This window comes from Talpa occidentalis, unplaced genomic scaffold, assembly GCF_014898055.3.
Source record: "Talpa occidentalis isolate TD23 unplaced genomic scaffold, MPIMG_talOcc4v2.1 talOcc4.17, whole genome shotgun sequence".
NCBI classification, from domain to species: domain Eukaryota; kingdom Metazoa; phylum Chordata; class Mammalia; order Eulipotyphla; family Talpidae; genus Talpa; species Talpa occidentalis.
The window spans coordinates 595,099-609,332 of record NW_023601754.1 but is presented as its reverse complement, the minus strand read 5'-3'; the positions used below and the strand labels follow the sequence as shown (position 1 = coordinate 609,332).

General features: G+C 72.6%; 1 protein-coding gene across 1 annotated transcript in view; it reads left to right on the top strand.

The window, feature by feature from the left end:
- Positions 1-2,191: 2,191 nt before the first annotated feature.
- Positions 2,192-14,234, top strand: part of ZFPM1 (zinc finger protein, FOG family member 1) — a 48,786-nt gene continuing 36,743 nt past the window's right edge. Inside the window, 1 exon segment of the mRNA XM_037515751.2 lies at positions 2,192-2,255. Coding sequence (XP_037371648.1) covers positions 2,216-2,255 — 40 coding nt within the window. The 5' untranslated portion in view covers positions 2,192-2,215.

Here is a 14,234-nt window from a genome sequence, read left to right as displayed (position 1 = left end):
CGGGGTGGGCACGTCTCTCCTCCCAGGCCTGTTTGTTCACCTGTATGTGGGTGACCAAGTGGCCGCAGTGCCGAGGCCGACCTCGCACGGTGTGGCCTCCCCGTGGCCCTCAGGCCCCTCCCCCACAGGCCAGCCCCCAGCCGGCCAGCCCAGTGCCACTGGCTGGTGTGGACGCCCAGGCCCCCTCCTCCAGGAAACGCCACTCCCCGGTCCCTGTCCTGGCCCAACGGGAAGCCCAGCTAGGTCGGTGCCTCGTCCAGCTGGAGTGAGCACGCAGATGTGGGTGCACTTGTGAGGGAGGGGGTGCAGCGCCAGGCAGTGGTGGGGAGCTGCCCGTGCCTGTGCAGGGTGCTGGAGGGCAGGTCTCTTGGCCGCCTGGCATTAGTGTCCCCTCTGTCCAGGCACAGGTGGGTGGTCCCGGGGTGGACCCCAGCCTCCTTTCCAGGGGCCCCCGTGAATACTGCTGGAAAGGGGACAAGTTATGGGGTAACCCATCTCTTCTGTGAGGCAAAGGTGTGGGGAGTGAGGGACTTCCCGCAGCAACCCCCCCTCCCCCCCGCATGAGACAAGGGACAGCGCTGCTGTGACGGGTCCTGCCATCAGGTGGGTGGGCCATCTGGATGGGTGTCCCCGTGCCCTCTGCAGAGGCCCGGCTCTCGGTCCCCCGCCCTTGCTGACTCCCTATTTCTTGTGAATATGGGGGAGAGGGGCAGGCGCCAAATGCAGGCCGAGGATTATAAAATAAAACATAATTCCATCTGGGAGGACAGCCTCCAGGGCCGTGTGACCTCGACCCTCCCGGGCCTCTGGGGTCCCCTGAACACACCCCAAAGACAGGAGAGTCATCTCCATTTCAGGGCTGGACAGACAGTTGACCCTGGGGACCAGCTCACTCGCAACAGTTCAGGAGAGCTGTTCAGGAGAGGGGGTTCGCTAGGCCGGGAGGGGTCCTCCTTCCGGGGCCCCCAGCAGGGGCAGCCGCAGAGTCCTGGCTGGTGAGTGGTGGGGACCACGTCCCGGGGGCTGCTGCTCGGGCCTGGCCCGGGCCTCTGGCTCCCGCGTGCTCCCCGATGTCCAGCCTGATCTGGGAGGAGGCCCCGGGGCGCCCGCACCCCGAAAAGGCCAAGGCCTGCACTGCGGGGTCGCGGCCGCCCAGGGCGGGAGGGAGGCGCGGCCGGAGAATCTGCCTGCAGGGCGGTGCGGGCAGAGGTCCCGCGGCCCGAGCCCAGATCCGCCCAAGGCGGGGGGGGGGGGGGGGGGGCGCCCACACCTCGGGCCTCCGCCCCCCGGGGCGGCGCTCCAGAGCGGAGGGGCGGGCCGTGGCCCGTGGCCCGAGTAAGGGCCGGGACCGGGTCAGGCCTGGGGCGGGGCTGGCGCCGGCGGGCGGGTCCGGAGAAGCCGGGGGCCCGGCCGGACGCGGGGCCCAGCCTGGACGCAGCCGCAGCCCGAGCGCGGAGGGGGCGCCGGGCGCGCCGGGGCGGGGGCGGGGCCGCCGCGGTGGGCGGGGCCAGCGCGGCAGGGGCGGGGCCTCGCTGGCTCCCAGAGGCGGGGCCAACTGGAAGGGCGGGCCGCGCGGGTGGGCGGGGCCAGGGCGGCCGGGACCGGAGATCGACCCAGGCGGCGGCGGGGCGGGGCGGGGAGGCGCGGGGCCGGGGGCAGGGCGGGGCCGGGCGCGGGGTGGGGCCGGGTGCAGGGGCGGGGCGGGGCCGGGCTCGGGGGCGGGGCCGGGCGCGGGGGGGCCGAGGGCGGGGCCGGGGCCCGCAGGGGGCGGGGCCGGGCCGGGCGCGGGGCGGGGCCCGCAGGGGCGGGGCGGGGCGGGGCCGGGCGCGGGCGGGGCGGGCGCCGGTGACGCGCCGGCCCCGCCCTCCCGCCCGCCCTCCCGCCCGCCCGCCCGCCCGCCCGCGCCCGCCGGGAGCGCCTCGCCGTGGCCGCGGGTCGGGCGCTCGCGCGGCGGCGGCTGAGGAGAGCGAGCGGCGGCGGCGTCTGGCGCCCGCCGAGGACCGGCCCCGCGCCCGCGCAGCAGGCCTGGCCTCCAGCCCCGGCGGCGGCGCGGCGGGCGCGGGCGGGCGCGGCGGGCGGGGGCGCGGGCCGGGGCGGCCGCGGAGCCCGGGGCCCGGGGGCATGAGCCGCCCCGCGGCCCCGCCGCGCCCCGCCGCCCGCCGCCGCCCGCCAGGGGCTAGAGGCGGCCGCCGGGAGGGCGCGCGGCGCCGGAGACATGTCCAGGAGGAAGCAGAGCAACCCGCGGCAGATCAAGCGTGAGTCCAACTTCGCCGGCGGCCCGCGGGCCCGGCCCGACCCCCGGCCCGACCCCCGGCCCGACCCCCGCCCCGACCCCCGACCCCCGACCCGACCCCCGACCCGACCCCCGCCCCGACCCCCGACCCCGACCCCGCGCGCCGCGCCCCCGCCGCGCCCGCCCGCTCTGCCCGCGGGCGCGGCGACCTCCCCGCCCGGCGTCTGCGCCCCGCGGGGCCGGGGCCGGGGCCCCCAAGGCCGGCGGGCGGCGGGTGCGGCCCCGCGCGCCCCTCCCCCGCCCGAGATCGCGCGGCGATGGGGCGGCGCGATCGGGGCGCAGATAAAGTTGAAAATATTCCACGGCGATAGCATCGGCGCGGCGGCCGCGATCGTATCGCGCTCCCCGGCTCCGGCGGGCGGGCGGGCGGGACCCGCGCCCCAGCGTGCGGGCCGGGCCGGGCCGGGCCGGGCCGGGGCGCAGCTTGCGCCGCCCCAGCTCGGCTCGGCGCGGCCGCGGGACCCCGCGTGCCCCCCGAGGCCGGCGGCGTCCCGGGGTGCGGGGGGGGGCCGGGCCGGGCCGGCCAGCGCGGCGTCCGCGGGTCCAAGTTTCTCCCCGGCCGGCGGCGGCCCCCGGGGCCCCCACCGCCGGCCCCCGAGAGGGCGCGCTCCGGGCCGCTGCGCCGCGCGGGGAGCCGCGGAGCCCGCGCACGGGAGGCGCCCCGCGCCCGCGCCCCTCGCGGGAAGCGCCCGCGCCCGGCTGCCCGGGGCGCCCCCCGCCAGGCGGGCCCCGCTCCCCGCCGTCCGCGCCCTCCGCCCGCGGGACCCCGTGCTCCGGCCCCGGGGAGCGGCGCGGCCCAAGGCCCTCCCGGGGAGCGCGGGGAATCCGGTTCCGTAACCCGACGCCGCGCGCGCGGACCTGTTTTCCGAAAGTCCCGGGCCGCGCCGGCCGGGTGCCGCCCCCCCTCCGCGGGGCGCGGGGCGCTCGGCGGGGGGCGCCCGGGACGGGGACCCCGTGGGCACGCGGGCGCGGCTCCCGCCCCGCGCCTGCGAGCCGGGCCGGCGGGGGGGGAGGCGGCGGGAGGCGGGGCTGCGCCGGGCCGGGCCGCGGGCCCCCCCCCCCCGCCGATCGCGGCGCGTTAAGATGCCGGCGCGCTTGTCCCCAGCGGCGGCGCCCGCCCGCGCCCCAGCCCGCGCCCCAGCCCGCGCCCCAGCCCGCGCCCCAGCCCGCGCCCCAGCCGCCCCAGCCGCCCCAGCCGCCTCACCTGCGCGCGGGCCGCGGGGCGCGGGGCCGGGCGCCCCACGGAGGCCGGCGCAGCTGCCCGCGCCCTGCGCCTTTGTTCGGCGCGAGAGATGTGCCGGCTGATAGCGCGATGGCGGCGCGATAGGCGCTTCCATTTATTAACTTCAAACGCGGGGCGGGGGGCGCGGCGGGGGCGGCCCGGCCCGGCCAGATGGCCGCGGCGATAGGGGGCGCGCAGCGCGGACCCCGGCCCCGGCCCCTCGCCGCCTCCCGCCGGGTCGATGCGAGCGCGATAAGCCGGGCCGGGCGGCGATCGCCGGGGCGATGGGGCTTATCTGCGGCCGCCAGCCCGGCGCGGCTCGGCGTGCGGGGGCGGGGGGCGCGGGTCTGCGGGGCGCGGGCCAGGGCTCACCCCCGCGCACCTCGCGGCCCGGCGGGAGGAAAGAGAACTCGCTTCGCCGGCGGGGGCGGGGAGCGGACGCGCCCCTAGATGGTGCGAGATAGCGGGCGGCCCGGACCCGCCGCTGCCCTCCCGAGACACAGTCCGGGGCTTTCCTGGCTCCCGCCGCTTGAGGAAGGACCGGGTATCCCGGGGTTTTTTAAGCAGGGCCCCCCAAGTCAGGACAGCCCCGATTTCACGTAGCAGGTCTGAATTGAGCACCTGCGCTTTGCAAGGTGCCTTGAGGAAATGGAGGCCGCCGAGCAAGTGGGGGCGCCGCTGAGAGCAGAGTGGGTCACTTTGGGGGGCTCCTGCACCGTCTGAAAAAGCAGCGGTGAGCGCGCCCGGGAGACATGCGCGGGCCGCAGCTCCCCGCTCTGAACCGTGGGGACAGGAGCCAGCAGTCCAGGGGCTGCAGAGCCCTCTGCGGTGGGGGTGCCCTTGCACCCCAGGTGCTAAGTGGAAACCGAGGCTGCCCTGGCCAGGGCCTTCTGCAGGAGCGGGGGCGGCTGGGCACCAGCCAGTTGTCTCAGGACGGCGTTTTCACACCTTCTCAGAGTTTGCTTAAACAAATTATTGTTCCCCGCACACGGCTGACCCGCCCGGCTTCTCACCCGCCCCTCACAGAGCCCAGCCCGCTGGGGCTGGCACCGTGGCCGAGGGCCCTTCCCGGGAGCCTGACTTGGGCACAGCTCAGGGCGGGCGGGCTCTGAAGTGCTTTATCAGCGTGGAAGCCATCACGCTGCCCCCACATGGGGGACTCTGCCAGGTGCCCAGCCTCCACAGGCAGGGGACTGCCTCCCCTGCCTCAGTTTCCCCTCTGGAAAGTAGGCCTGGCCGCAGAGGACACAGACGTAGAGATGGGGGCTGCATGGCTCAGCCCCAAAGCCTGCACTTGAGCTTCAGGTGCCGGAGCCCGCACTTGAACCCCAGGGCTCCGGCTTCGCCTGGCTCCAGGTGGGCCTAGTCCCTGTGCCGCTGGCTCGGGCAATGGCGCAGGCCTCCCCTCAGTGGCCATGGACTTGGTAAGAGCAGCTGGCCCGGCGCCGCTCTGCGCTGGGCAGTAACGGCCCCTGCTGCCCATCGTCACTCCACAGCTGGGGAGACAGCAGTACCGAGAGGTGACGGCCCTCCTGGGCGGGCAGGTGGCCCGGCTTCCGTCCCTGGCTTCTCCGGCCTCAGTCTCCACACCTGTGCGATGGGCTGCGGCACAGCCCCCCATCCCGGCCCTGCCCACATCCCCTGACCTCCTTCCTGAGACATCCAAGTGCAGGGAGGATGCTGGGGGGTTCACCCAGCCCTGACTGGGGGCCAGTCCCGCCTGGCCAGCCCCTCCCGAGGTCACCAGGAGCCCAGCGTGGCACCAGCACCGCCAGGGATTTAAATGGGTCAGTTGGGGAAGAAAGGAGGAGGGAACGTGATGCCATTAATTGTGCCCCTTATCTCCTGTTTCTATGCCAACCAGACGTTCCTGGGGCTTGCCGGGCCGTGAATAATACTCCAGGCCTATCTGCCATCGACAGGCCTCCTCCTGGAGGCAGCTGCTGCCTCGTCGATCGGTATCGCCCCCCACCCCCAGCCCTGACCGGGCCACGCTCAGGGGCCCCATGGGACGCCTGCCCACGGACCAGACTCCCGGCTTCCTGGAGCTGCCCACTAGCCCCATTTCACAGAGGGGGAGACTGAGGCCACAGCCAGTTTGCTGCTGGCAGGAGCAGCCTGGGACCCAGGGGGCCGAGGTCAGCCTCAAGGATAGCAGCCCAGAGGGGGTCGGCCCCGCCCGGTGGGCCTTGGTGTGCTGGGCTGTGGCCTGTGAGTGGGGGAGAGCCTGGCCTGGAGAGCCAGACGGGGAGGTCCCCGGGGCCCCGTCAGCCAGTCACGCCAGCCTCGCTGCCCTGCTCGGGCCACCAGGAGCCAGCAAGCTCATGACCGGTGTGCCACGCAGCGGGCCTGGGCCCCTCCTGGGCCTTCCAGAACTCTGCCAGGGTAATGGCCCGGGGGGGCGTGGTGTGAAGTGGATGCGAGCCTCGGTTTCCCCATCCGCAGAATGGGACTGATGGCCGTGCCCGCCCCAGGCACACCCCAGTAGCCGCCGTGGCCTGTCAGTGGGGTCGGCTTTGTGGTCTGCGTGTGTCTGAAGGGGATGCCCTCGCAGGCCTGTCCATGCAGCCGCGTGCGGGGCGCAGACATGGCCCTGCAGGGCAGTGCTCCCCTGCGCTCTCCCACCTGCGCGGCGCCTGGGTATGTGCTGACGTCCCCCACCCAGCGGGTCCTGGCAGGAAAGGCACTGCCTGCTCCAGGCCCCGGGGGCCCCCTCCAGCCATTCTGCCAGGCAGGTCCCTGGGCTGTGCCGCCCTGGCCAGCTCGGCCTCTCCAGGCCGGCCTTCCTTGCCCAACGCTGCAGGCGTGTGGGAGGTCTCCCCAGCCCTCCACCCCTCGCTGGGCCAAGCCCGCTCAGGATTGAGGGTCGTGGGGCAGGATCTCCTGCTCCCTGTGCCCATGTCACAGGTGAGGGGCAGGAGGCCTGCAGGCCCAGCCAGTGTGGGCAGCACCCAGAGCACAGTGAACCCCCTTGCCCAGGAGGGTGGGCATTGCTGCAGAGGGCAGGCCTGGGGCTCCTGGCAGGGGCCCAGCGGCTGCCTGCGGTGCCGATCAGCTGAACGGGCATAGCCCAGTCACTGCCCCGCTGTCCAGTGAGGGGCCCTAAAAGGCCTGGATGTGAGTCCAGCGAGGGGCCAGGAGGGATGTGGGGGCCTGGCTGTGAGCAGGGTCTGGGCCTCAGCCTCACCCACCCCTGCCTTTGTCCTCACACTGTGGCCCCGAGGTGGCAGCCCCGCCTGGGCCCACTTCCCCCACTCTGCCCGCGTGCCGTGCAGTGGGAACACGGCAGGTGCTGGGGCCTTGGAGCCGCCAGGTCAGGAGGGCACAGGGCCCTGGAGGCCACCGGGCGGCCGCAGACCAAGACCCATCCCTCCTGCGCCCACAGAGGGCCTGGGCCTTTACGCTTCAGCCTGGCCTGGCCAGTGTTGGGGCGCCGCTGGCCTCACTGTGCCCCTCGGCCTGTGGCTTCTCGCGGCCTCAGACTCTGCTCTTGAAGCAGGAGCCCAAGCAGCACTGCCAGGCATGCTGCACTGGGCCAGGAGCCGACTGGCCAGAAGCCGGCTCAGGCCACCACACAGAGCCCCGCCCCCAGGTGCCCGCATCTGAGGGTCCTGCCTGCAGGGCCGTGTGGTGTTAGCTGTGCTGGCCGTGTGCTCCGTCCACTTCACAGGGAAGAAAACTGAGGCCCATGCTTGAAGCCGCAAACTGTGGGAGCTGGTCTGTGGGCCCCAGAGGTAGGCAGAGGTGCCTCTGGGCCGTGCCCCGCCCCCAGGCCCTCCGTCCCACCCGCCGCCTCCTGAGGGTCTCCGCAGGGCCCCAGCAGCCTGCCCCTCCTGTGAGGCGCTGGGAGAAGGCCGTGGCCCCGCTGGGGCAGGAATGCGGGGCTGACCTTGGGCCAGAGCTGGCTGGGCAGATAAGCAGGCCCCTCCCCTGCCCTCCTGGCCTTCTCCGCTGCCTCTCCCCTGGCATGGGTTCCCAGAGCCTCAGTGTCCCCCATATAAAGGTGCTGGGGTGCAGCTTCCCGTACTGGCCTGGTCTGAGCTCGCCCCAGGCTGCTGCTGCTGGGCCCTGGGCCCGCTCCCTTGGCCCCCAGGGCTGGGCTGCAGACAGAGGTCAGGCAGCCAGGCCCAGGAGCACCTGGTGGGCCCTCCCCAGCTTGGCCATCCCCTCACCGATGCCCTCGGGAGGGCGCTACGCCAGGGCCGTGCGGCACGCGGCCTGGGGAGGGGGAGCGGCGGTCCGGCTGGGGCTGTGCCCGGCCCGCCTCTGGCAGGACTGCTGCCGCCTGGGTGCTGCCGCCTGCACAACTGAGCACAGGCCAGACCCCGGGGCACAGGCCAGACCCAGGCCCTTGGACCCTGCGGGTGTCGGAAGGTACCTGGCATCCCTGGGCCTCCGTTCCCCAGGGCCAGGGCTGAGGGGAAGCCTCCATCAGGGCTGGCCGTGTCATGCGGCCCCACAGATGCCAGCGAAGGGGACATAGTGCCCCGTCCCCCTACCCGCCTGAGCCGCGCCTCTGTGTCTGGCCTCAGGCCCGCCACCTTAGCCCCAGTCTCTGGACGATGGCCACACCACAGCCTCCTGCCTCAGTTTCCCTGTTCTCTATCAAGCCTCACCCCGAAAGTCAGACCTAGGTAGTCTTGGTGCTTCCAGGGGGTGCGCCAGAGGGACTCCCCGGCATGGGCCTGCCTGGGGCTCCGCGCAGGGGAGGGCGGGCTGGTGTGCCACTTGCCGCGGCTTCGGGTGGGCAGCGAGGGAGCTCCTCCCGGGCCTGCGGGCTCCCAGGCGCGAGCTCCGTTCTCCTCCGCGAGGGAGGGGGCTCAGAGACTCCTGTGCACAGAGAGGAAACTGAGGCTTCAAGCTTCACAGTCAGACTTGGCTTGCACTGGCGCCCCCACCGTGGGGAGAGAGGGGCCGGCGTGACCGGGGAGGGGCTTCGCAGGCCCGGAGCTCGGCCCCGGCCCCACCTGGAGACATCCATGTTGGTTCAGGTCAGGAAACAGGGCCTTCCTGCGGTTCGGGCCGATGTGGCTGGGCTGACCTGCCCTCGCTGGCTGTGTGGTGTGGGGCCTGGCCAGCCCTCTCTGGGCTGAGGTGGCCCTGCCAGCCTGGAGCCACAGGCCCTCCACACCCTGGGGCCACACAGGGGCCCTCGGGGCAGTTGGGAGGCCCTCAACATTTGAGGGTGCCCTGAGCACTCCAGGCTCCCCAGGTGGCCAGGGCTGGGGGTGTGAGCTGAGCCCCAGTGGGGGCACTGCGGGGACAGCCCTGCCTCACTCCCGACAGCCAGGGCTTGGGGCCTGGACACGCCTCTGCAGGGGACAGCCCCGCAGGTCACCGTACCTGCTGTGCCCCCCCTGCCACCAAGCCTCTCCACTTCCCAGACCCGGCTTCACCCCAGAGTCTGCGACCCAATGGCATGGAGACCCTAAGCTTCCTGCCTTGGTTTCCCCTGCCGTGCAATCTGCCCTCTCCCAGCTCCACCAGAACCCTGGAGCAGAGGGACGGCCCCGTCCTCCCTTGGGTGGCCTCAGGGGTGGACCGGCCCTCGGGGGCCCCGACCAGGCCCGGCAGCCAGGTCCCTCTGCCTCCCGGCCGTGCTGGCCGGAGCCCCGGTCTCTCCCGAGCGTCTCCTGGGCCGGGCCCCCGGCGGGCGCAGGTTCCAGCTCCCGTGATAACTTGGAAAGTTGAACCGGCCCCATTACTGCGCAGAGATGGTTGGCGAGATACGGCCTTGATAATGGGGGAGATAGCGCGTCTCCCGCCGGCCGCCCAGCCTCCCCACCATTAACATTCCCCACCAGCGCCCGCTGCTATCTCCTCTATTTCCACTCCTCCCGCAGATAAGGATGGAAATTCTGACTTCATAGCTCACTGATTAAAGTGTCTGGATTTCTTGATAATACACAGATAAATTATGTTTTTGAAAAAGAAGGTAGGGAGGCGGGCTGGGAGGATGGGGGCTGGCGGAGCCCTTGGCCGGCTCTCCTGGCCCTCCTGGCCCCCAGGCCGGCCGTGACCCCCCGGCGGCCCCTCCCGGGCCTCTGTGCGAAGACAGCGTCCAGGGGCCCGAGCTAGGCGCTGGCGGGAGGTGTCAGGACCAGGCCCCGGCTCGGGGCTGCAGCCACAGAGGAAGGAGGATGTCCCCAGCCAGCACCCCGCCGGAGCTGGGGGTCCCGACTCGGAATCGTGGAGCCGTCTGTGTGCCTCAACTTCCTCATCTGTCCGTGCACCCCGGCTCGGAGGCTTGGCAAGAGTGCCCGGTGCCCAGGCCAGGGGTTTTGCCCAGCCTGTCACCCCAGCACCTGAAACAGTGCCCGGGTCTAGAGTCGGCGCGGGATAGGGGGGCGAGGAGAGCCCCCCTCTACCAGTTGGGAGAGGCGGCGCCGGCCTGGCCCCCAGCCCCTCCCGGACCACCCTGCCCGCCTGCGCGGCCAGTGCCACGCGCGACGGTGCCGCCCAGATGCGGCGAGGAGCCGTCTCGCGCTGTCTGGATAAAGCCTCCTTCAGCTGATCCGAGAGCCGCGCTGATGGCGCGATTAGGGCCGCGCGGCTAATCCCGCTGTGAGGGACAGGTGCGCAGCCAGCGCTGTGCCGCCGGGAGGCGAGGCTAGGGGCGCGCCTGGCCCCCCCCCCCCCCCGCCCCGGGGACTCGCTAGGGGCTGCCCGGGGATCCCCAAGCCCAGGACAGCCGGCCTCTTTCTCCCGCTGCTCTTACGTTTAAAGCAACCCTTGAGAACCGGGACGCTCCGTGACCCAGGCAGGAGGCCGCATGGGCCGCAGACGTTTCTGGAGGTTCGGGACTCCCGGCTGTGGTCCTCCGAGCGGGGCCGGCGTCAGCAGAGCCGCCCTGACGGAGCACTTGCTGGGTGCCGAGGCGGCACCTGTGTCAGCCTCCGGTCTTCCCAGCCTCCCTGGGAGGGCACCTTGGACCGCATTTCTGCTGTCGGGACTTAAGGCTCAGAGAGGTTGAGTAACTCACCTGAGGTCACACAGCCCGGGAGGGAGCCGTGGACACTCTGGCCTTGGGGACAGTCCAGGTGGGTGAGTGCTGGGCCCTGCCCTGCCCAGAGCCGACGCTGGCCCCTCCCACTCCAGCTGTTCTCGGCTTCCAGACATAGGCCCCTCAGTGCCGAAATGGGTTTCTTTCTCTCTTTTGGGTCTTGTGTCTCGAAACTGTAAAGGAAGTCAGCAGTTTGCCGAGCACGGGCGCACGCGCGGGGGCGGCGGCGGGGCCCAGCCTCCTCACCTGTACAAGAGGCGTGACCCCAAGTCCCCCTCCGTGCCTGGGCCTTTGCGAGAGATGGGTAAAGCACCCCAGGTTGTGCCGTGGGTGCGGGGAGCCCAGAAACCAGAACCCCGCCCGCACTGGCCTTCCCCCCAGCCCCGCCTGCGCCCACTCCTTGGGCAGTCCTGTTCTCCTCAGGCCCGTGGGAGTGGGGTCCCCCCACCCCGTCACTGTGGCGCTCAGGCACCTGTCCTGAGCCGTAAAACCATACTGGAGGGCCTCCCCGGTGGCGCAGCGGTAGAGCGCTGGGTTGCGAAGCTGCCCGCGGCCTCTGCAGCGCCGGTTCAATCCCCGGCTGCTCCCCGGCCACCAGTGGAGGGTCCCACATGGCGCGCAGACCTCTCCTGCCGCCCGCTGCTTCCCTCAGCAGTGTACTTCGGTCCTTCTGCCTGCTCTGCTCCCCGCTCTGGCTCTGGTGAATTCTCTCACCCTCCCGCGCTTCTGACTGTACCCAGTGCATGTATAAACAAAACAAGCAAACAAGCAAACAAATAAATAAAGAAAAACATGCCTCTATTAAAAAAAAAAAAAAAAAACCATACTGGAGATGCCAGACCTGTCCCACAGACCCTGGGGGGGACCTGGCCCGCTCTGGCCACCTCCCAGCCCCGTGCGGTCACCAGGGCCCCCACCAGAGCTGAGTGCCTGTCTGGGCCGCCTGCCCCTGGCAGTCACCTCTCGGCGTCTGCCCGCCCATTAATTGGGGGCCGGCCCTAAGGCTCAGCCACAGCTCCTGGGGGGGGCCATGGGCAGTGCCCCAGGAAGGAGCCCCCATCCCTTAGCTCCCTGGCTTGGGGGCCGAAACCCCCCACCACAGAGGAGGAAGAGGGGGTGGGAGGCCCCTGTCCGCTACCTCTGCCTCTGTTGTTTCCCCTTATGGCGCACACCACAGACACCCCGCAGCCGCACATTGCGCTGGGCTCCGCGCCCCCGCACAGGTGTCACTATTTTTCAAAGGACGCCTGACAGGAGGCTGCGGGAACAAAGTTGCCCCAAAGGGCCCCAGGGAGGAGCCCCCCGGGGTGGGGGTCCGGACTTGGGGTGCACACTGCTGTGGCTGCTGGCTCCGACCAGCGACCTTGGGGCACCCTGACCCTGAGCCACCCGCAGCCGTGGGGTGAGGGGCAGCCTGGGGGGCTGGCGGGGAAGGAAGAGGCTCCCCGACCCCCGGTCCTCGTGCTCGAGGCGGGTCCTGACCGGTGCCCCCAGCTGCGGTGCCCACCTGGGCGGGCGCGAGGGGCGGCAAGCAGATGAGCGCGAGTGCGGCCGGGGATTGGCGGGGCCCGGGGCGGGGCGCAGGGGTGTGCCGGCCTCTGGATGCCCTGCTGCTGACCCTCGGGGCCCAGGCCCCCGCAGCCAGCACGGGGGGCCGAGAGCCGGTGTTCCGGAGATCAGCGCTGCCAGCTCCGACTCCCGTGTGGGAACGCGGAGTTCAGAGGCGGGGCGGGGAGGCCCAAGGCCGCCGCCGGCTCCCTCCCTCGGCGCGGCGCCCCCACTCTCGGCCCTCCCCGGCCCGGCCGCCCCCAACTCTGCCCCCTGTAGCGGCAGGAAGGGCCGGCCAGGATCTCTGTGACCTGAGCAGACGGGTGAAGGAGAGTCCTGGAGCCCTCGGTGGCTCTTTCAGGCTTTCATTGAGTTTACAGGGGCGCGGCAGGCCGGGGTGGAGGGCGGGAGCCTGGCAGGCCCCAGCCCGGCAAGTCTTCACGCTCTGGGCTCCCCGCATTCTCCCGGGGCCTTTGCTTCCCTGCTCCTTTCACTCTCTCTGCTGGCGTCCCGGTGACACCGCCCTCGTAAGCCCCGTCTCAGCCCAGGTGCGCCCACCTGCGCACGCCCACACCCCACCCCAGGGGCCGCCGTCAGGCAGGCTGCAGGGCCGCAGGGTCCACCATCCATCCCGGCGGGAGGGCGGAGAGGCCCGCTACTGTACTTCCCCTACGCCCCCGTGATGCTCATCCGGAACCGCGCTGTGCGCGGCTCTGCGCCCGGCTGCGTGGGCAGGCTCTGGGCCTGGCTCCCTCCGCAGGGGGCTTGTCGCACCCTTCCTGGCCTCGGTTTCCCCAGCCATGCAGGGGCCTGGGGTCCCCGACTCTGGCTGTGGTGTGCTCTGGAAACGCTGGTCTTCCACATGGGCCCTTCTCAGAAACGCGGGTGACAGGAGACCCTGTCCGTGGGGTGTGCCCAGGAAGCATGGGGTTCCCACTCCCTGAGGTCACTTTGCACGCCACAGCACAGCCCACACGACATGAGGCCCGTGGACCCGGAGCCCGGCCCCAGGCCCCGCGGGCTGCCACACTCTGGCCTCGCCATGGCCGTGCCCATGACCGCACCGGGCCCGCGGGCTGGGGTCTGAGCCAGAGGCAGAGGGCCGTCGTGGGGCTGTGGCGCCTGGGCCTGGGGCGGCGCCCGCGGGTCCCGGTCGGTCGGTGCACCTGACACGACACGGCGCTCCAGTGAGCTCAGTGTGTCCGGGGGTCACAGCCCACGCCGTCCACCTCCAGAACCGTCCGTCTCCCCAAGGAGCCCCGACACCCACCCAGCGCCTCCCCTCCCGCGGCTCAGCTCCCAGCCCCGGCCAAGGTGCAGGCCCGCGTGGGCCAGGGCCTGCCTGGTGCCAGGGGGCCCCGCACCCTCCCAGCCCTGGGTGCTGTGGCTCTGGGCCCCGTGCGGACAAGGGCCCCGGGGCAGCAGGTCTGGCTTGGGGCCCGCAGAGCTGCGGACCCCTGGCGGGACACGGGAGCCTCTCCTCACTCGCCCCACTTCCCCCTCCGCGCCCTGGGGACGCATCTGCTGCTTGGGAGGCGGCCACCCCGCGGGCCAGCGGCTTCCTTCCGCCCCGCCCCGCCCCCCTGCTGGAGAAGCAGCGGGCAGTGGCCACAAGTCTGGACAGGAAGGTCTCCCAGGCCCGGTGGGAGTCCCGCTCCTGACTCAGCAGCGCCAGGCTTCCTGGAGGAACGGCTGGGAGCTGCACCCGGCCCCGAAATCCTGACCCTGGGCCCCACCGAGAGCCCCCCGCTCCTCAGGCCTCGGCGCTCCGGGGAAGTGTCACGCGGCCGAAGCGCCCGCACGGGTGTGGCGCGGCCGGTCCCGCCCGGAGCCCAGCTGGGCCTCGAACCCTGCCCAGCGTGCTGGGCCTGCCCCCGGAGCCCGACCCCCGGAGCCCAACCCCTCTGGGCCCGTCTGCCTCGGCGTGTGGCCGGGCCGCGGGCTCCCCTGGCCGAGCCCGCCCGCCCGTCGGCCTTCCCCGGCCATCGGGGAGAGAGTCACTCCGGCCACGGCCCTCGTCTCCGCGGCTCCCCCGCCCGGGGCCCCACGCTCAGCGCTGGTGCGGCCGCGCGTGGCCTCGCCTTCTGCCCCACGCGCACGCAGGCCTTTCCCGCCAGCGCCCGCCACGTGGCCCCGAGCACTGGCGATCGCTCTCCGGCCCCGGCAAT